General features: G+C 40.9%; 1 protein-coding gene across 8 annotated transcripts in view; it reads right to left on the reverse strand.

Annotated features, from left to right (window-relative positions):
* Positions 1-23,406, reverse strand: part of LOC147096670 (alpha-actinin-1-like) — a 111,229-nt gene that overhangs the window by 33,364 nt on the left and 54,459 nt on the right. For 3 of the 8 annotated variants that reach the window (XM_085973237.1, XM_085973230.1, XM_085973232.1), the window contains exons 3-10: positions 20,984-21,103; positions 16,930-17,016; positions 15,372-15,459; positions 13,032-13,110; positions 12,673-12,754; positions 8,003-8,088; positions 5,087-5,179; positions 3,213-3,443 (exon numbers count right to left, since the gene is read on the reverse strand). In XM_085973237.1, the coding sequence (XP_085829363.1) occupies positions 3,213-3,443; positions 5,087-5,179; positions 8,003-8,088; positions 12,673-12,754; positions 13,032-13,110; positions 15,372-15,459; positions 16,930-17,016; positions 20,984-21,103 (866 nt within the window). Of the gene's footprint in view, positions 1-3,212; positions 3,444-5,086; positions 5,180-6,329; positions 6,349-8,002; positions 8,089-8,288; positions 8,375-12,672; positions 12,755-13,031; positions 13,111-15,371; positions 15,460-16,929; positions 17,017-20,983; positions 21,104-23,406 lie in introns of those variants that run through there. The other 5 variants (XM_085973236.1, XM_085973229.1, XM_085973231.1 and 2 more) reach the window with 3 other exon arrangements.

Below are 23,406 nucleotides of genomic sequence, written 5' to 3' on the forward strand. Positions count from 1 at the left end.
AGTTGTATACAGACCCCCTAAACAGTAATGCGGAGGTTGGGGATGGCATTAAACGGGAAATTAGAGATGCGTGCAATAAGGGCACAGCAGTTATCATGGGTGACTTTAATCTACATATAAATTGGACTAACCAAATTACAGGAAACTCTCGATTTACCGGCACCCAAACAACCGGAAATCTCGGTTAACCGGCAAAATTCAGGAGTAGGTTCAGTTAAGTTTTTCATATTAGTGGCCGTTTCTTGATTCTTGGCTGTGTAATCGGGCGTTCCTGCACTTGTTGCTAAGCAACAGGGACGCTTGGTCTGTGGTCGGGCTTCTTGCAGCTGTTGCTAAGCAACAGGGAAGCGTGGATTTGTTACTGTGTACGGAGCTCTCGTACCTTTTAACTATAACTCTGTAATCCGGACTTTTTGATAAACCGGCACCACGCCGGTCCCTTCGGTGCCGGATAAAAAAAAGTTTCCTGTAGTAACAATACTGTGGAGGAGGAATTCCTAGAGTGTATACGGGATGGTTTCCTGGACCAATATGTCGAGGAACCAACTAGAGATCAGGCCATCTTAGACTGGGTATTATGTAATGAGAAAGGATTAATTAGCAATCCTGTTGTGCGAGGCCCCTTGGGGAAGAGCGATCATATGATAGAATTCTTCATTAAGATGGAGAGTGAAGTACAGGAAACTCTGGTATCCGGCACCGGTTGATTAAAAATTCCGGATGACGGAGAGGGTTATCTACCGAGGCTATTTTTAACAAACATAATTCCATAATGCAACATGGGGGAGATAATTCACGATAAAGACAGAGACACAGAAAAATGGCGGATCGGAAGAGACTACCGGCAGCGTGGGAGTCAGACTCCTGTTATTGAAGTGTTCGGACTTCCGACAGCGCCAAGAAGCCGAGTAGTGGCAGTTTGGAGAACTACCCCCACTGACTAACTCAGCCACCGCAGGAGACTCGGACTCGGCAACATTTCCGGTTATGGAGGTGTTGTTTTCGGAGTATGAATTTTGCCGGTTAACAGAGAATTCCGGATATTTAGGTGCCGTTTAAACGAGAGTTTCTTGCAAACCTGAGGATTGGGAGCAGTTTAGGATTCAGCAAAGGAGGACAAAGGGATTCATTAAGAGGGGGAAAATAGAGTATGAGAGTAAACTTTCAGGGAACATAAAAACTGACTGTAAAAGCTTCTATAGATATGTGAAGAGAAAAAGATTGGTGAAGTCAAGCGTAGGTCCCTTGCAGTCAGAATCAGGGGAATTTATAAATGGGGAACAAAGAAATGGCTGACCAATTAAATACATACTTTGGTTCTGTCTTCACAAAGGAGGACACAAATAACCTCCCAGAGATGTCGGGGAACATAGGGTCTAATGAGAGGGAGGAACTGAATGAAATCAGTATTTGTAGGGAAATTGACGGGATTGAAGGCTGATAAATCCCCAGGGCCTGATAATCTACATCCTAGGGTACTTAAGGAAGTGGCCCTAGAAATAGTAGATGCATTGCTGGTCATCTTCCAAAATTCTATAGACTCTGGAACAGTTCCTATGGATTGAGTGTAGCTAATGTAACCCCACTATTAAAAAAGATAGTAGAGAGAAAACAGGGAATCATAAGGTAAGCCTGACATTAGTAGTGGGGAAAATGCTAGAGTCCATTATAAAAGATGTAATAGCAGAGCACTTGGAAAACTGCGACAGGATCGGACAAAGTCAACATGGATTTATAAAAGGTAAATCATGCTTGACTAATCTACTGGAATTTTGAGGATGTGACCGGTAGAATAGATAAGGGAGAACCAGTGGATGTGGTGTATTTGGACTTTCAGAAGGCTTTCGATAAGGTCCTGCATAAGAGATTAGTGTGCAAGGTTAAAGCACATGGGATTGGGGGTAAGGTACTGACTTGGATAGAGAACTGGTTGGCAGACAGAAAGCAAAGAGTTGGAATAAACGGGTCTTTTTCCGAGTGGCAGGCAGTGACTAGTGGGGTACCGTAGGGATCGGTGCTAGGACCCCAGCTATTCACAATATAGTATATATTAATGATCTAGATGAGGGAACTAGATGCAATATCTCCAAGTTTGCAGATGACACAAAGCTGGGTGGGCGTGTGCGCTGTGAGGAGGATGCAGTATGATTTGGACAGGTTGGGTGATTATACTGCATCTGCCCAATGTGGATAATGCGAAGTTATCCACTTTGGTGGCAAAAACAAGGCGGCAGATTATCTGAACGGCAATAGATTGGGAAAAGGGGAAGTGCAACGAGACCTGGGTGCCCTTGTGCACCAGTCGCTGAAGGTAAGCATGCAGGTGCAGCAGGCAGTTAAGGCGGCAAATGGTATGTTGGCCTTCATAGCGAGAGGATTCGAGTACAGGAGCAAGGATGTCTTGCTGCAGTTATACAGGGCCTTGGTGAGACCACACCTTGAGTATTGTGTGAAGTTTTGGTCGCCTTATGAGGAACGATGTTCTTGCCATGGAGGGAGTGCAGCGAAGATTCACCAGACTGATACCTGGGATGGCAGGAATGACGTATGGAGAGAGATTGGGTCGATTAGGCTTATATTCGCTAGAGTTTAGAAGAATGAGAGGGGATCGCATTGAAACTTATAAAATTCTAACAGGACTAGACAGACTAGATGCAGGAAGGATGTTCCCGATGGCAGGGGAGGCCAGAACCAGGGGTCACAGTCTAAGGATAAGGGGTAAGCCATTTAGGACTGAGATGAGGAAGAATTTCTTCACCCAGAGAGTGGTGAATCTGTGGAATTCTCTACCACAGAAGGCAGTTGAGGCCAACTTAAATATATTCAAGAAAGAGTTAGATATATTTCTTAAGGCTAAGAGGATCAAGCGATATGGGGAGAAAGCAGTGACAGGGTACTGAATTTGGACGATCAGCCATGATTGCATTGAATGGCGGAGCAGGCTCGAGGGGCCGAATGGCCTACTCCTATCTTCTAGGTTTCTAACTCAAGATGCCCACTTCACAAATGACAAACGGCCATTTGAGTAGGGTATCAGAAGACAACCAAAACATGGCTTTGGGAGGGAAGAGGCATATTTACTGTGGAGCAGGGAAGGACGACCATTGGAAGGGGAGAGTTACAGGTGTGGAGCTTATACAAATTAGGAACAGTAATTTTCTGATTCTGATTTCTGCGACACTGGATTAAAAGGGAAGTGAAATTTTTCTTACCGAGATCATTTTCCCTTCAGAGGGCATGAATGCCGGCCTGTTGCTCAGCCGGAGTTTGGTCTGCAGGGTGTTGAAGTTGATCTCAAGCTGGCACTTCTCCTGTACTTTGGGGGGTTTGTGGACACGGCGGTAATCGCGGAAGTCTTCCAGTTTTTGCTGCATGGCTTGCATTGTTTTCTCAGGCTCTCTGTTCTCGAGCCAGGGTTTGGTTTGGCGAATCCACTCCAGCAACTGCAAACAAAAGCACCAGTAAAAGAAAATGGAGATTATACAACAGAATCATCCAACAAAGTTAAAAAAAATTCAGAATGTAACACTATTAAAACTAAATTATTTTACTGAAAAGATATCCGTGTATTTGAGACTGCTGCTGCGCTCATTTCCCAGTGTCACAGTTTAGTAAGGCTTTTCTGAAACTAGTATTACCTGCCGAAAGCACATCAACACCCGTTTCTGTTGTTTTTAAAACAGGTAACACTAATGCCTCCCACCACTGGTCACTGTGGTGTAAGCATTTCCCCCATCCCTGCCACCTACGATTTTGTCCCGTTAATGGAAACGCAGCTGAATGACATACTTCAAGGTTTTCCAATCGTACCACCAACAGTAGCCAACGGAGTACTCGTGTTATAAATCAGGAAAAACTAGGCTCTCTCCTTGGACTAACCATCAGCAAGGCCATGGGGGGTTCACTACTATGTAAATAAAACCTGCATTGGTCAAAATGGATCTGAATATAAAAATAAAAATGCAAATTACAACTGGAATATTAGCTCTAATCTTCTCTTACATGTGCATGCAAATACCAGTTTTTCGTCTTTTTTGAGCACACGATAAGTGCGCTGGTGCAGTACCTCATTTACTAAAGTATAAATAGCAACTTAAAATACAAAGACAGACTGTCAGGATCTCAAATATTTCTAGCATTTTCTGTATTTAATTTCTAAAATTCAAAGTATTAATTTTGCTTATGTACAGTATAAACTTTCTGCCACAAAAATACTAATAGATGCAGTTTTGAGAATTTCCCCTCAGATCATGAATATACACGGCTAGAAAGGGCTACAAATTATGTCAGCAAATCTAACAATTCCTGTCCTCAGTAATTAAAAAGATTACACAAAGGGACTGAGGCTTCCAGAATGAGTTTGTACAGTTTAATTACTTTTTCCTATAATTAGTAAAGAGGCTTTATTGTATTCAAATGTTAATACAGGACAAGAGTTCTGAAACAGTTTCCATATCCTTCCCCATCAGTATGTTTAAGCAAAAGCATATTAAAAATAAATAAATAGTTAAAGAACTATGATTAATTATCTTGTCCTTTCCCCCCCCCCCCCTCTATTTTAACAATGAGTGTTGATTTAATTGAAGATATTGAAAGAAAAAGACTAAGGGAGTCAAGAGTTGCACATAAATCCAAAAGTGACTCCACATCACTGTATATTAATTAATCGCCCATACAACTTTGGGCTCAGTAATTCTGAACAATTCGAAGCGCGATTAAGGCTCAGCACAGAAACAGGCCATTTGGCTCAATTGGTTTACGCTCCACATGGGCCTCGTCCCAAAGTTAAGTCTTTGCAGCAGTTTGATTTGTTTGTTTTGTTTTTTTTAAAGTCTTGATGGAACACAAACCCAAGAATTGCAATCCGGAAATGTGTGCACATTCCCGTTAAGAAATTAATGAAGAATCTGCCAGTTATTTTTGATTGCTTTTTGGTTTAAAGTTACAATTTGACGAGTACTTTCTGAAATGTATTTAGTCATTAGGGTTTAAAAAAAAAAAAAAAATGCATTCCTGCAGATGATACTCACTACCAGTCAATCAGTGATGATTTTATTAGTACAGCACACAAGTGTAAAATACATACATCACTGGCCAGCTTTTCGTAATCTTCCATCAGGTGTTCATTCTCTTGGTTTACAGCCAGAACTTTGCAGATCCTATTGGCTGCAGTCTCAGCCTGTCAGAAACAGGTGCAGGGTTAGAACTACTGGAGCAAACACACATCAGCCCAATAAAGTGAAAATACAAAATTTGGGAAATTAGAAAAAAAGTAATCATGCAGAACTTACAGAAACACTAATAGACTTGTGGAATAAGTTACCAGGTCATGTCATTAAAGTGCAGCGTTCATTAACTATTATAAAAGTACAGTTCAATTCCAAGACTTAAAATTTTGAACAAATAAAGCCACTCTGCAGGTTAAGTAGGCTGCGAGTTACTGTTAACAATAAATAATTTAAAATGAATCCATTAACAGATTACTCTGCACAACTGAAACCACACTGCCATTGAAGCAGACAGAATAAATGGGTTCAAGTGGCAAACTACTGAGTGATCTGGAACAGGTGGTGAGTAGACAGGGTTGAGGTTCATCAAAAAAAAAGGGGCTGTATCTCTTCATCCTAATGGCTTTTTCCTCAAGCTAAAAATAAGAGGCATAAAGACTAGTAATTATGGATTTTGGCTACAAACAATATAAAAGTACAAATATGCTTCAAGGCAAACAGCAGTGTCTTGGAAATGCCACACAGTAGAGCTATTTCCAACTAATTTGCACAGCATGCTGGCAGAAGTTAAATGTAGCACTCTGCAGAATACTGCAATTAGATCCCAAAAACTGAAGGCAAAATCATGCCAATTTCTATTCTAATTAATTTATCATGGGTAATACTGGGCATAACTTAAATTTACACACCATCAGCATTGCACAGAAGCTTGAATAGTGTGGAATGTGCAAAGAATTGATCTTGAAAATAAAAGCAAGCTTGCGCAGCACACCTTTGTATTACTGAAACCAGAATCCTTACATTAAGGATTCTGCATCCCAAGTGCCAGGAATTTCACTACCTCTACAGACTAAAAAAAACACAACAGGTCTTCCACCGTAGAATTATGCTTCATATCAGCCAGAAATAGCACGTGCAGCAATCACACCAGGACCCTCACTGACTAAGTGGGCTAGAAAATGGTGAGGTGGGGGAGGGCATATTGCTCCAAAAAAGCACAATCAAAACTTTAAAGGGTCAACACTGCAGCATTCACAGCCAGGAGATGTCAATAGGAAAACAGCTCACAGAAAAGAAAAGAATGGGAGAAGGCTGCTGTACCTGTTACACAGCAAAAAAAGTACAGAGGCAGAACAAAAGCAGATGAGAGCTGGTCACCAGTGATGGAAACACAAAGGGTCTACACAGAAAAGGAAACAGCAATGGATGACAGGTGAGAACAAGTTCACAAGAGCCTTCATATTTTATAATAAGAAAAGAATTAAATTAAGGTAGACAGGATTGTTTTACGTGTATGTTTAATACAGCACCTTTGGCAGTGGTGTTACCTAAAAGCTTTGGCATACCTACACAGTGCGATGAATGGCTTCTTGGAGACAGTCTTGCCTTACTTTTGCTGTACTCCAAAATGAACTGGTGTAAAACCAAGTTTTAAAAAAAAAGACAACAGTTCAACACCTACCTTTCTATTTGTTCTGATTGAGGGTTGCGAACTATCTTGGTAACTCTCAATTAATAGAAATTGACATGTAGCAAACATCACTCCACATGTGCACATGTAAATATTTGTCAAGTGTAGCCAAACCACCCCATACCACTGCTGAAATGCTGCCCATACAGTAAATACAGGGTAAAGATAGAATTAGAGGACATGGCACCCACTGGTACACAGTTTAAAAACTCAATACTGGTTACAAAGAAATCTCAGCTGGGAAAAAATTGGAGATTACCACATTTAAAGGAAAGCACTTCTCATCCAACAGAAGAAAATCATTCTCTTGTTGGAAAATGGGAAACGAAGGAAGTCGAATCATTCCTTCACATTATGAAAAGGAACTGACAAAACTTGTCCAAGCGAATAATTCACTAAGGTGAAGAGTTCAAACACAGTGTGATACTAGTTAAAAGCTTGGTAATTAGGAGTAAGAAGTGAAATCAGACAGAACTATTTCACCCAGAGGACAGTAGAGTTGTACAATGTTGCCAGGGCAACCCAATGAAGCGGACAATATACTGTAAATGGGTTCACACAACTGGATGTATTTCTGGCAACGGGATATGGAGAGAAGGCAGGAAAGGTGAAGGCTGATCTGAGTGTGTTATAGGCTTAATGGGTCTAAATGCCCTATTTTAGTACCTAAAAGTTTCAGATTTGCAGTAACATATCTTAACTGCTCAAAACACTTCAGAATACAGGAAACTGTGTGTTATCCGGAGGCTAACTGTCCAGAATGCTCGAGCCACCGGCAAAAATCAGGTGCCGTTTTCGTTAGTTTTTTTTTTTCCTCGTTGCTTTTTTTTTTCTTGTTGCTTTTTTCCCTCAACAGTCAAGCTCTGCAAGGTCTGCTGAAGCTGTTGCTAAGCTACAGAGACGCTTGGACTGTTTAGAAGCTGTTGAGGGTTTGTTGACAGATACGGAGCTCAGAAGCTTCCGTATCTTTCAACATTTGCGCTGGAGTGTCCGGCAGTTTTGAGGGAACGGCAACAGCTCGGTCCCGGATAGCACAAAGTTTCCTGTACTACAGTCCTAGGGCAGTTTCATTTGCAGATCACGAGAGCATGCTCATTTACATATCATGCACCAAATGTCCTTAAAAATTACAGTATAATTGGGCCAAGATATATTTGCACAAACACATACAAACCAATATATATTGAAGGTAGCTAACGTTTGCCACGGTTAATCATGAGAAATACGAAGAGCACACCTCAGATGACCAAAAGCACGCAGGAGGACAGAATGTTTGCAAAGTACAGAAGAGATAAGAGCTCACCTTTTGAGCACCTGAGAAGGCATGGTAGTAGCATGAAACGTAAGTCATAATAGCCTTTTCATCTGGCCTGAGAGTGCCTACAATATCTGTGCAGAGAGAAAGTCAGAGCAGAGTAAGGTTGCATCATGCCACAAGCAGAAACACCGTTTCCTCATTATACGGCGCGAGAGCGCACAGGCGCAGCATCATGCCTGGAACCGAGAATTTTAAAATCTGAGGGACAGCTGAAAGAAAAGCAGGAGATCAGTGTTGCAGGAAGGGAGGGGTCCTTGGCGACTTATGGTACCTTCTGTGCTCCTGAAAAGGCATGGTAGAAGCAGGAGACATAGGTCATAATAGCCTTCTCATCGGGGCGAGCGGTGTTCACAATATCTGTGGGTAAACAAAAATATTAGAAGCTTCTAATCGACATTTTAAGCTGCTGTAATTAAACCTTTCCGTGTGCATTAGCCTCCGGCCAACTTCACTCCAGTGTACAATTTTAGTCACCACATTTTCACAGTTTCAAAAAAGGGAATATGAAGGAAGTGGTGCAGCAAACTTCACAGGAAGTGGTGCAGCACACTTAAAAAAAAAAAATTAAAAAAAATCAGCTTTCTTCTTTCAAATCTACAATGGAGCTGTTCACCAAGGAAAGTTCCAGAAAACCCCAAATGCCTTTATTACTGTGTTCTGCACCTCCAGCAGAAAGGAAATGAAGTCCAGAACACCAATGGAAGCTGAACCAATCACTGCAGTCAAGTCCTGGCATGGTCGCACACAGTATTTGAACAATGGGAGGAAAGAATGACACTAAACTGCAGAATGTCGGGTATTGATTAGCATGAAGTGTGAAGGAATTTAGTGCTTTTGCGGAAACCGAAGACACCTGGTCGCTCACAGAAGGGAAGTATAAACCTCAGATGTGTGGACATGTATTGACTATCAAAATTCACAGTATGGACATCTGTAAATGTTTAAGATTTATCATAACTAGACCGTACAATGCGTTCTGCAGTCATTTTTACATTCTGCAGAAATGAAGCAGAAAGCTACATTAACCAAGTACAGGAAACTTTGTGTTATCCGGAGGCTAACTGTCCAGAATGCTCGAGCCACCTGCAAAAATCAGGTGCCGTTTTCGTTAGGTTTTATTTCTTCTTGTTTTTTTCTTCTCGTTGCTTTTTTCCTCAACAGTCAAGCTCTGCAAGGTCTGCTGAAGCTGTTGCTAAGCTACAGAGACGCTTGGACTGTTTAGAAAAGCAACAGGGTTTGTTGACAGATACGGAGCTCAGAAGCTTCCGTATCTTTCAACATTAGCGCTGGAGTGTCCGGCAGTTTTGAGGGAACGGCAACAGCTCGGTCCCGTCAGTGCCGGATAGCACAAAGTTTCCTGTACTGCAAAAATATATTTAAGTTTATTCCATCCTTAAGTTGTGTGAAAAAGGAAAAGCATGCTTTTATCATTTATTAAAATGTCAGGGGTCAGTAGTAAAAGGAACAGCCTCTGGCAGAATGGAATCCTGGTGGCATTTAAAACCCCTGTGGTAGCATTCGTTACTAATCATGGTTGGACTGGTTTACCTGTCGGTTAATAAAGTTTATGTATTAGTTTGAGCTACTGCACACAGCCAGAGTTATATTAAAAAAGACTGCAGACACCATTAAAGTCATCCTCAAAATCAGCTAGATGCACACAATGGACTCAGTCATTACATATTTAAATCTCTGATCAGCAAGTTCACTTGGTAAAGACAGAATGAAAATCTCAAGAACAAGTGGTTATTTGCTCCTGAAAATTCTACAATTAACTCTGAAGCTGTGGTACTACAATGACTAAAAGGGTACACCTCAGCTAGGCCAGATCTCTCCACAGTTCAAAGGCTGAACAATCTACAAATACTGCTCTCGGATGGTATTTTATGGATAGCTTTGGTGGCCGAGTTGCAGCTGATGTGCTTTTTCCTATAGGACAGGCTTGCACGGGCATGTGAAAATAAATAGATTTTAAAAAAGGCAGAAGGAAAAGTGATCAGTTATGAATGTGGAAATGAATATGCACATTGTGTGGTTAAAGCATTGCAGAAAGATTGTGCAAGTGTGAAGCAGACATGAACTGCATCATAATAAATCAGATGGAGAAGAGAGAATAAAGTGTGAATGTCTTAGTTGCATGTAAACCAAAAAAGTCTATTAGCAGACTCATTCCAGTGGGCTGTAGAACCTGCAGCTCAAAGGCCACATACAGCCATTGCACCCAGCCCTAGCAATTCAGCTTTGCAGGGCTAGGCAACCCAATACTATTTGCCCATATATTTTATTATTTGTCCTCAGAATCTTGGGGGTTTGGAAAGAGCAGTTCTCAACACACTTGCCTCACTGATGGATAAATCCTAAATCAGAATACCAAGATCCATTAGTATCAGCAATTTGAGGCATTTGCAAATTAATGGGAAGACTGATTTAAACTTTGCACTCTGCTCCCGCAGCTCCATGGTGCACACCCGTTCAGCCCACTAGGACAAAAGATTGGGCACTCCTGCTGCAGGTTAAATATCAAATGTGCTTTAGCAGTGCAAATTAAAAAGGAGGGTGGTTTTTAAACTGAAACAGGAAATGGTGGTTTGAAGTTACAAAATGTTGCAACACCCAAACATTAATGGGGAAGTGAAGACTTTGGGGGGGGGGGGGGGGGGGGGGGAGGGAAGTACTTTAGCTCAAAACACTTCCTTTTAAAAAAACTTAATTTCCTCACTAACAAAATGTAACTTTAATCACAATGCAGACCCTCGAGTGGGTCTCTGCTCCCCATTAGGTTGCTACAGTGCAGTCAATTACAGGAAGCATCCATTGTAAATGATGGAATGTGGCTTCAAACTTGCACGAGACCCAGGAGATGATGTCCGGCCCTGGGAAACCAAGCAGAGAATGCAGATCACCCAGCCTGTCGAATAGTCACTCCCAGACAATTGAAAGTACACCCTAAAATTTGAGCGTATTCACGACAGTGATCAAAACACAGTTTTACTTTCTTCTATACTTTGAAGGCATCATGCAAACACCAATCCAGTCCTCACCGGACATCTACACAAGTGCGCTCTCCAGTAGCAATCATCGATTACCGATAGAGAAGGAAGGCAAGCCAATTTTCCCCTCTAATCTAGGATCAACCAACCCAAGTTAGGTGTCCTTTCTGCTGTGTTCTGCTAACTCAGCATACACCAGCGATCGAATCTGTACCCTGCCTGGTCTGTACGACTCAAGCAAATCAGGGAGAAAGAATATATTCAATGTCTAAATGAATGTTCTTGTTGACGGTGACTTTTAACTGGTGTAAACTAGTTGCAGGTTTACTGTTGAAATGATTCAGCATATAGGAAATACAATGAAGACAATTCATAACCTTCATGCATGATGTATACGTATCAACACATGTTCAGCTTTGCATTCGGCAAGGAAACATCTGCACCATCATTCTCTACAGTAATGATATTCACAATTAATTAAAGCTTGTTTGAACCACTTCTTGTGATACCTGGGTACAATAATGGAACTCCAGGGCACACCTCCAAAAAGTGGAGTAGCTTACAAAAAAAAGAAACCTTGCGTCAATCCAACAACGTAAACACGACTCAGAAGGCCATTCTCCCAGCTTTACTCCCTCGTCAGGCTCAGTATTTCATCATTAACCAAATTCAAATACAATAACCAAATTGCCAAATGAGGAAAGGTTGTAACAATTTTATGTCAGTGACCTCTGGCTACTTTTCTAATCACTTAAACAAAAAAAAATACTAGTTGTTCTGGTAGGTAGACAGATAGAGTAGGAAAGCTCAAGTGCACTCCAATTTGATAATAGTCTGCAGAATTTTCTTGACATGTTAGTAAAAACACCAAGTTTTTTTCCCCCCAACAGAGACCCTGGATTTGGGTTTCTATAGCGATACCACCATTAGGGAGCCTTCCCATGTTTCCTTGAGTGGTTCTGTTGTGAGCAACAGGGAACACAACTTCAAACTGTCCCGAGAGCTGGCAAGCCCTGCAAAGACAAGCTACAGACTGCAAAAATCGGCATCTTCGGGCATAGTCATGGTTGCGAGGATCAAGGGTCTCAACAGGCCTTTTAAAATTGCGCTCAACGCAGTTTACTATGAAGTTGTTACTGGACCGTCCCATGCTGTTGACCTCAATGGACTAGTCTAGCAGTTGAGAATTACACATGTTCATTATCTCCCTAACGTTAAGAAGTTTGGTACCTTCACTAGAAATGTGAAACACATTCTGCTCCAATTTACATTTACTTTGAACTAAAAAAATACTCCTAGACTTTTCATCTCCTTTAATGGACTGAAATTAATCTGGTCTTTATAATGCTTCTACTGCAGTGAGCTGCAGAAACAGCATTTTGGGCCAGCCTACAAAGTCTTGCAGACAGTAACCTGTTGGTGCTGAAGAAACATTAAATGAATGAATTCTATAGTAAGCAGGTAACTGAAGCTTTCACAGGCTGAACTGAATAGAGGATTCCATACAATTCGAACAAAAGACAGGCCCAGTGCTTTTACAAGGATATTAGGCTGATCACAGAACACAGTGTTCTGTACTAACAGTCTGACATAAAATATAGCATGCTTGTAAGTGGACTCAAGTGTATTCTCTTCAGTTATTATACACAGGACAAAATGACTCACCTTCTGCATCCAACATCTTGGGTATATCCAGGTATTTCTCAGCCACTTCAAAGGCATTGTTCAGGTTTGTGAGCGGATCATCCTGAGGTAGGATAGAAATAGGAGCCAAATGGTCAAACACCAATGTCATAATCAACAGTAATTTAGTGTTCCAAGATTCTGGCTCTTAAAATGCTTTTTCTATCAAATATTTTGAACAAAATAAGGAAGTGCATGAGAAGCTGTAATTGTGTACTTGAGAACTGATCTAATACCAGTACATGCAGGGATTACAGGGTCTATGAGAGAAAATTGGTCAGCTTTACACATTGTCTTATTTGCCAATCTTTGTTCAAGTGAATGTTCAGATTGTTACATACCTTCCTCAGCTTGTCATAATCAATAAGTTCTGGTCTGTGTCTATGAATGAGAGCGTTGAATGCCAGACCATCTTTCCAACTGAACATCAGCATCAGAAACCGAATCCAGCAATATTAGAGAGAGAGAAAATAAAGAAAACACAATGATATATCCATTCCCATCAGTTCAAACCATGATACCATAACAGGACAGTTGTGAGCATCTACAACAGTAGATGGGTATATTGCAAAATTGGCCATTTCTCCTTACACCTCTGAAGTGCCTTGGGATGTTTGTCTATGTTAAAAGGTGCTATATTAACACAAGTTGTTGTTGAGTTGCTGTACACCAAGGGATGGCAAAGAAAATATCAGAAGGGAAGTGCATCACCAATACTAGCTACCCAAGCACCAGAATTCGGTGAATGTAGAATAGCGAACAGCATCGGGTATACGCAAAGTTGAATCACTGCATAAACTTGCTTATAATTTAAGCAAGTGTAACTCCATTAAACTCGACACAATTTTTGCTGGCAATGCATGCCACTTTAAACTGACTTCTGCGTCAAACAACTAAGTTAATCACCCAAGCTAGCCAAGTAAACCATTGAAAAAACAAATGGAAATTTTATATCCCTTTATATTCTAGGATTGCCTCCCATGGGAAGAGTCCTGTTCACAACAGCCTTACAGTACACAAATGGCCTAATCCCCTCTTCATGCTTGCAGGATTGCTGTAATGGCTTTTGCATACTTTCCCAAAACAGAGAAAATCCGTGGACTGACTGGCCATGGCAAAAGCCCAACTTTGTATTCAGAGTTGTATTTACACTTAAAACTATACCTACATAGGCAACTTAGCAGAATGGGTGAGTGCAATTTAATAGAAAAGTGTATGGCAATACATTGAGAGGCAATATAAGGAATGGATACACGCATTGGAAAAACACTGACGGAGGTAGATGAACAGAGACACCAAGAGTTTCAATTACACAACTCCTTGGAAGTGCGAGAGCCATAAAAAAGGCCAAAAGTATTTGGGGTTTTAGAAATAAGGGCACAGGAGGCAATGATAAATATATACAAGGCAATGAGTATGGGCAATTATAGGTGTCCCATCATATAAAAAGGGTATTAAAGCCAGAGAGCAAACAGCGAAGATACACCAGGACGAGAAACTATAATTATGAGGATAGATTTGAAATATTTCCAGTGGAGCAGAGAACAAAAAAGGAGATTTATTATAAATTTTTTAAACTGTGAAAGGTGATAGGGGGGGAATAGGGAAAGACCATTTCCTCTGGTTGGGAAGTCAGTGATGAGGGGTCATAAATTTAAAATTGTCAGAGTGGTTGGGAGAAATGTATTTTTTAAAGAGTATGGAAATCTTTGCCAGAGCGAGCAATTGAGGCAGAGACCATTGCATCTTAAGGGAAAAGTGGATAAACAATTGAAGCAGAGGACGAAACAGGGCTAGGAGGATGGCAGAGGGATTAGTTTTGGACTGCTCCTGCAAAAAGCCAGCACAATGTCCATGGGCCAAATGGCCTCCTTCAATACTTGTGCGAGGATCGCATGCTGAGTGTTTCCTTCTATTGTTGAACCTAGCCCACAGAATAATTACAGCACAGCAGAATCAAACACATACTGGAAACTGCAGTATTAAAGGTGCATTACAGTTATCATTCTCCCTTAGGTGGGGTTGGGCCAAATGCCATTTTGTTTTATTTGTGCAATGGCTGCAACATTTAAATTGAAAGTGTTCAATTGTGTCAACCACATTATGCAAAAATTCACCATCAACCATAAGCAATTAAGAGGGGAGCAGTAAGGGACAATGGGCTGACAGAGTAATATTTATGATGTTGCTGAAGTCACTGCTGCAAAAGAGAACAAGTTAATTAAGACATAGGGTGAAAGTCAAGGGATACATGCACAGAGACTGGCTGAATGGACAATTGAATTGGTATGTGCTCAATTGCAATCACCGGAACTGGTTTGTAAAAAGCTTTCACCATTTTAGTTTACCCTTCCTGTCTTCAGGAGCTAGACAAAAGTTTAAGAAAATGTATATTGCACGGAGCATTGTTATACCACTAGTGTGGAAGCCATGATAAGTGCACACAAGTGCTCAAACAAAGGGCAACTGTATTGTAAAATATCAATAGCTTGCTACAGAGCTTCTATGAACATCGATAGCAAGACTCGGGTGCAAAATGACGACCAGCAAGACTAGCGGCAAAGAAAAATATGTTCACTACAAGTCTGTTATTACAAATCTGTCACTCCAATTTAAACAGATCACTTCCCTCCCCTCCTCACATGAAGAAAATGAGTGATACTTGATGCTGCACCCATTACCTGATGTGGAAGTTCTGCACATTCACATTCTTGTATGGTGCAGTCTTCCTCTGGCACCACAGCAGCAATCCCTCCTTGGCAGAGGTCTCTGGAAGAGAGTGTGTTTTGGCAATGGTAAGGAACCATCAGAACTGTTCAACTATCAGAGAAGTAGCTCCAAAGCACTTTATGGCATATAGCACAAAGTAAAAAATAAAAATAAAAAAGCACCTTAAAAGATCATGCCCAGATTAGCAACTCAGTCCACAGGGAACACAAGTGCTATTTGGAACCACCTGGCTTTCCATAGGTTTAGACCCCACAGGACATTCTGCATTACATACCACCTGCTTCACAATAATTGCTTCCTGTCAGGTTCCTATTTCAAAGCAATTTCAAGGCGTAACTTAACCTGGAATGTACACATTCTCATTGTAGCTAAACAAAGTTATTTCATCCTATAATAAAGACCATCAGCTCACCAATCTCTACTGTGCCCGAGTTAATAAATTACTAATTACTGAATGTACAGACCAACAGCTGGGAGCTTTCAGCATTGCAGATTGCCACTGCTGCTATCACTGGAAATATTGGTTTAAGAACATCGTCAGGATCAAGCACAGAATGTCCAGCGTACTCTATGTTCATTTCTACAGGTTCTTGACCTCTACTATGCAGATAAATTGTTCAAGCCGCTATGCAGTCAAAACTAGGTAAACAAAGTAGACAGAACAGCATCCGTACTGGAATACCAGTTCATAAAATAGCACTCAATTGACTAAAAAAAATGATTAACCGATCTACCTGAAGTAGACTGATGAGGCCACCTATCTTTAATATCCATTTTATACTCAACCACATTTGAAGTTACACCATCCTGTTGGCGAAACCAATTAATATGGTCCTCTGCTTCCAGTGTTTTAAACATTTTAAAATACAAATATTTGATTAATTTTGCACCAATATGAGGATAGTTAGTACAAAAGAAGGGATACTTTCCCATTTTGGCACCAAATGCCCAAGTTAAGCATTTACATCAGGTACACCATGGGCCAGCTGCACAGTAAAGCTATTGTTAATATAGCCCCAGTACGCCGCATCTTTTGAAGAGCAATGAGAATTTATTTCAATATCCTGCACCAGCCGTTCTTGGAGCCTGACTGAGTTTACAATTTATGCAGAATTACGGGTAGTCTCACCCTATGGGCTCAAATTCAGGAATGGAGTGGAAACTACCCCAAATTCCCTTAGAACCTTCAGAGTCAACAGAAAAAAAAACTCCATCTATCCCAGGCTTGATTTGAAACCAGTTCATAAAAAGAGCAGGAAGAATGTGCTAAACCACTGCCAGTCCCCTCAAACATTCTCTCAGCAACCAGCTTATTCATTCCTGGAGCTGTAAATAGAAAAGGGACCACAAATATCACTGTTTATTTTCAAATCTTCTGGAACTATGCATGATGTTCAGAGCAGCAGAAAGAATTGAGCTCCCATGTGTGCACTAATCAAGCTAAGAATTCAGGTCCATAGGTGGTCACAATAAGGAGGTTACATGTCAGAATTAAAAATTAGTTCTTACCTTCAACCGATATGTCTTGAATAGCAAAACGAAGGATGATAGTCCAGATCATACCCAGAGTCATCTTAGCATTCCCATCCACAATTTCTGGGGGGAAAAAACAACTTAATTTCTGAAAATTATATGCAGTTTGTCTCGATCTGCAAATAAACTCATCTCAGCTGGAACAGTTAATATTTCTAAATTGGAACTTTTGTGCAGCTGCATAAGACATCCTTACAGTTCACTTTCATTACCTATTAGAGACAAACTCACCATTTAAAACAAACTAATAGAATCACAAAGGAATGAGGCAAGACTCAATCCTTAGAAGAATGAATTTGCATTAATCTAGTATCTCATTGTGTCCTTAAAAATGTTCCTAAATGCTTTACAACAGTCGCTGTTATGTAGTTATTGTGCACTTGCTGAGTATTAAGCTTTTCAAAGTAGTTTATCAATACATATATATCCACCTGGTAGCACACATGAATTTCCATTATTTGTGGTCATGATCCCAAAAAGTATGGCACTGCAATTCTACCAATAATCTGAAATATTAAAATTACAAATGGAGTTGCATGCCTATCATCTCTGGAGCCATTACAATAGCTGTATTAGGCTTATCAATCACTCCAGCTGATCGGAGACATGGGGAGGTGCGGTAGCGGGATCAGAAAAAAATTCCTTGTTTGATATATTTACATGTGCCCTCGAGAAAAAAAAGAGGCTACATTAAACTCAAATACACAGTTCTGATTGCAGCTCTGGCTTTCTATGGATGGGAAAGAGCAAAATAAAGTGACTCAGAAATAGTAAGGATTGAGGAAAACAACCTGCTCAGTTTTCTCACACCTCACAGGAGCCAATTTAAGTGCAGGTTTTGGAAAAGACCGGAGAACAAGGATCTTGCCTTTTAAAAAAACCACATGAAACTTGAATAGATTTGTCTGGGATTCTGAACAAAATAACTACCAGTCCAGGAGCTAAAGAGACTCTACACAGGCACAAGACCCCATAGGGCATTGCATTAACTTCTTTCCTATCCAGTTAATTTTAGCATGAAGTGAGGATCATGGTGAAATTAATTAAAATATCACATTGCAACAGACCTCAACACAACTCCTACCCTACCCCACCAGAACAAAAAACACACCCATTGGTCTTAAATCTGCAGTCGACCTGTATGGCTTTAACCGGGAAAAGAGGAGTTTTGTAGTTGAAACTGAGTCGTTGTGCTTGGTCTTTATGGAGCATGGACAGCTAGAGATTCCAGGCTATTTGATACTTCCAAGCACAGTTCAAACCCATCAATCAGAAACCCTTTATTAAAAGGTTTTCATGTTATAAAAAAACTGGGCCTAGCAAAAAATAAGACAAAACCTGTTTCAGAATGGCACTATAGCATGTTAAGCTAATGGGATGTGCCATGAAGGAGATCCCCCTTGCAGGAGTGTTCTAGATGTTAGATGAAGCACCTTGTAGAAGGTGGGAAGAGAAAAGCAGCTTCGCCAGAGGGACAGTTAATCTTTGGTATCCAGTTCAAGAATAGCATCAGCAAAGGTCTACAACAGATTACCAGCCCACATTAACAGAATGGCATGTAGCTGGGAGAGAAACAAACACAAACCTCAAAGAAAAGGAAATCTAACTCCAGTACTAGACCATCAAGTTTTCAATGCAAGAATGAACTGCAATCAACCTTAATCAACATTCACACCAGTAAATATATGAATTCTGAAGCAAGTTTTGGTCCACAAAAGGAAAGGGGAAAGTAAGGAATCATGGGGAAAAAACTGGAATTATGACAAACAGTCAATGACACATTGACATTAGAGTATGAAAATTGCAGGTTCCAGGTCCATCCAAGACTTAATCCAAAATCGTACTCCACTACATTGTTGGAGGCAATCACCCTCAGTGAGATGTTAAGCCAATTTCCCTCTGCTGTCACTGCGGCTGTATAAGCAATTTTTGGACTTCTGAAACAGAAGTACAGCAGTCAGACTTGGCTCGTGGTAGCACTCTCGCCTAGGCCTTGTAGATTTAAGCCTCACCCCAGGATTGGAGCACATAACCCAGGCCGACACTCCAGTGGGGTAACGAAGGAGAGCGGCACGGTCGGAGGTGCCACCTTTTGGATGAGATGTTAAACAGAGGCCCTGTCTGCTCTCAGGTAGACACAAAAAGCATGGTACTATTGGAAGCAGAGGAGTTATCCTGGTAATCTGGCCATATTTATCCCTCAACCAACTTCATTGAAAAAAATGACCTGGTCATTTAACTCATTGCTGCTTGTGGGATCTTGCTGTGTGCACATTGGCTGCCATGTTTCTCTACATTACAACAGTGACTACACTTGAACAAAGTATTTCAGTGCTTTGGAACACCCAAAGTTTGTAAAATGTGCTGTATAAATGCAAGATCTCTTTCTATATTGGTGCTGCTAAGGAACAGTCTTTAGAAACCCCTCCAATCCAAAAATCCAGTCACGAGATATTACAGGTCTTCGTCTATGAAATGTTTCATCTATAAGTCACTGAAGCCATTATTTATGTAAAACCAGATTACTTTATTCTAATTATGCTGACTTTTACGACTGTGGTACTATTGAAGCATTATCTGCACCTAGCAATTTACTTTATTGACACATGTTGCAGGCATACACTTACAAGTTTGAATCGAATTGAATTCCAAGTTTACAGGGGCCATCTGGAAAGCACTTGCAGGTTTGAACTCCTTTGAAATATTTTAGTGACAAACTAGTAATAGTTTGAGGTTTGACTTTACTCTGGAATTGTTTAGGTGCCACCCTAGTGTTCGGTTGAGCAGTTTTGACAATACTGACCATTTTCCTTTTGACTAGATTTCCCTATAGTTGTATTTACTGACAAGTAAGCCACAATAGGCTGCACAAACAGCTTTACAGTGCATACCAGCCCATTGCCAGAGAAACTGTTTTGAAAGAGGGGATACATCAGCTGGTTTCTTGGCAACAGAAACTGGCACCAATCTGCATAGCGAATAGTTAAGCCCGAGCACATTCCTAACAAATATGCAGGAGGTATGAATTCAGCACCCATTTCAGTTAGCTGAGCCAGCAGCTCAAATCCTTGAACACTGATCAGATAAAACTAGTCTCACATGATCTTCATTAGTGGAGCTAAGCAACTTCTTTGCCAATCTTCCCCTTCTAATCCCATTTTATAGAAATTATACATAGATATAAAAATTCAGTTAATATGGTGCAACTGATTGTTCTATTAGCTGATTACAGTTGAAAAGTAATCAAGAATCAATATTGTGCACAATACATTTAATATCTGCATCCAGGAGTTCCAATGTCTTAAGGCTAAGGGGATCAAGGGATATGGGGAGAATGCAGGGACAGGGTACTGAATTTGGATGATCAGCCATGATCACATTGAATGGCGGAGCAGGCTCGAGGGGCCGAATGGCCTACTCCTGCTCCTATCTTCTATGTCTATGTCTCTAATCGGTAAATACAAAAGTTTCATTCTCAGCAAGTGCTATGTTCACCAATCTTAGCGGGGGTGGCGAGTTCCACAAATGGCCTCTATCTAGTGCACGAGGCCAAGGGAAAATAAATCAGGGTTCCTGATCGCTAGTGACCGGTGATGCCAACAGCTGAATAGCTGCCAGCACTGCACGGTTTAAGCTCACATGAGAATGGTCACTTGGGCAAGGTACGTGGTTTCACCAGTGCATGGAACCATATGCCAACACGAGGTAACACCTTCCTGAAAGAGTGGGGGTAAAAACTACATGGAAAAGAAATATGAAAACAGAAATATGCAGACAACTTAGCATATTTTTTAAGAGCCAAAGGACATCTGGTATTCCAAGGGTAAAATTGGTACTTGCCAATATGATTAAGCCCCATTGACTAATCTGCGTGTCCAATTCCCAGTTAATTTCAACTTCAATCTAAAATTTCAAGAAATATATAATTTTGCTGAATGAGATTAATGAACATCGCCAGTTCCATTCCACTTGTAAAAATACATTTCTTCATGCAAGAAATTACATACATGTAAAGACATTTTGTTCTTACCTTCTGCACCAATGGAGACCAGCTTCACTCCTTTGGTTGCAATGAAATCCAACGCTTTGTTGACATTATTTATTTTATGCACCCGCATTTTCCCACGCTCTGGTTTAGGTAGTCGCTCTCCTAGGGGCAAGAAAAGGTTTGTTTGTAGATTTGTTTTTACTAAGCTTTTGCATGAAATTATACACACACACTTGGCCATAATTCTGAGAAGCTGCTTTTAAGATTGCAACTCTTTAGTGCAATACAATAGTACTTGCATTAACAAAAAAAGTTTCAGATCGTCCATGATTAAATGGATTAACTAAATAAATGACTAAGGACTTAACTTATATAAATACCAGCAATAACTGCAAACAAATACCAATAGTTGGAGAAATCTCATGAAAGTCTTGCAAACTACCATCAATATTCAAAAACTAAAACTTTCCCAGAGGTGGAAGCTTCATAGAATGGTTACAGCGTGGAAAGCGGCCATTCAGCCCATCCCGGCTCTCTGCAAGAGCACTTCAGCTATTCCCACTCCCCCACCCTTCCCCCGTAGCCCTGAGCATTTCTTTCCTTCAGATACTTATCCAGCTCCCTTTTGAAAGCTGTGATTGAATCTGCCTTCACCACCCTCAGGCAATGCATTCCAGATTTTAACCACTCACTGCGTTAAAAATTTTATGTCGCCTTTGGTTCTTTTGACAATCACCTTAAATCTGTGCCCTCTGGTTATCGACCCTTCTGCCAATGGGAACAGTTTCTCTCTATCTACTCTGTCCAGACCCCTCATGATTTTGAACACCTCGATCAAATCTCCCCTCAACCTTCTCTGCTCCAAGGAGAACAACCCCAGTTTCTCCAGTCTATCAATGTAACTGAAGTCCCTCATTCCTGGAATTCTTAAATCTTTTCCGCACCTTCCAAGGCCTTCACATCCTTCCTAAAGTGTGGTGCCCAGAATGGGACAATACTCCAGTTGAGGCCGAACCAGTGTTTTATATAGTTTCATCATAATTTCCACACTGTTGTACTCTATACCTCCATTCATGAAGCCCAGGATCCAGCTTTCTCAACCTGCCCTGCCACCTTCAACAATTTGTGCACACATACGCCCAGGTCTCTGTTCATGCACCCCGTTCAGGATTGTACCATTTATTTTACATGTCCTCTCCTCATTCTACCAAAATGTATCACTTCACGCTTTTCTGCGTTACATTTCACCAGCCTGTCTATGTCTTCCTTAAGTCGATCACTCTCCGCCTCACTGTTGACTATAATTCCAAGTTTTGTGTCATCTGCAAATTTTGAAATTGTGCCCTGTACACCCACGTCCAAGTCATTGGCCCAGAAATTCGGGTCTCCACGGGTGAGTACACACAGGGTACTCACCCGTAGGCCCAATGGAAGTGCGGGAAACCGGCACTTCCGTCCCCCTGAACGAAGGGGTTCAGAGTTCGAATGCATGCGCGGGAGAGGCTGCGCGTGCGCATCGAACTTACTTTTTTTTTTTTTAAAAAACAGGTTTTCCCAGGAGGGTAAGTCTGCAGAATTTACACAAAAAGCAGGCGTAAGGCCTGCTTTTTACAAAGTAAGTGGTGAATTAATTAAAATTAAAACATTTTTTCCACAGGTTTATTATTATTTTTAAATACTTTAAAGCAAGGTAAGTTTATTTTTAGCCCAGTTAGAAAATAAAAAAAATTTCAAAAATTTAAATTGTAAAAGTTATTTCATGTAATTTATAATTTATTTAAAAAGTGATTTTTTTTTAATTTGAAGATTGAGTGATTTTTGGGGCCCGTAGCATTTATAAGTTTGACAGCTCTTCCTGTCAAACTTATGAATGGAGCATTCCCTGCTGTGATTGGCTCCCCATGGCCACGCATCAAACTAACTGCGCCCCTGGGATACGCAAGCACTGCGCGCCGGCAGCTGGAGCAGGCCCAGGATCGGAATTCCACGTGGGCCCACAGCTCAACAGCCGGCGCGCAGGGTAAGTGCAGGTCGGGGGCTTACACCCCGCGGGAAGCCCCCGACCCGAATTTCTGGGCCATTAAGATATATCATCAAGAAAAGCAATGGTCCTAGAACCGACCCCTGGGGAACACCACTACTCTCTATTTCATATCACTTTAGCCAATTCAGTATCCATGCTACCACTGTCCCTTTTATCCTATGGACTTCAACTTTGCTGGTCAGCCTATTATGTGGCACTTTGTCAAACGCCTTTTGGAAATCCATGTACACAAAGTCAACTGCATTACCCTCATAAACCCTCTGTTACAAAGAACTCAATCAAATTAAACACAATTTGCCTTTAACAAATCCATGCTGGCTTTCCTTAATTAATCCACACTTGTCCAAGAGACTTAATTATGTCCCCGATTACTGTTTCTAAAAGCTTCCCCACTAGAGAGGTAAAACTGACTGGCCTGTAG

The sequence above is a fragment of the Somniosus microcephalus genome, chromosome 34, assembly GCF_052327205.1.
Source record: "Somniosus microcephalus isolate GS21.2 chromosome 34, FLI_Smic_1.0, whole genome shotgun sequence".
Lineage (NCBI taxonomy): Eukaryota > Metazoa > Chordata > Chondrichthyes > Squaliformes > Somniosidae > Somniosus > Somniosus microcephalus.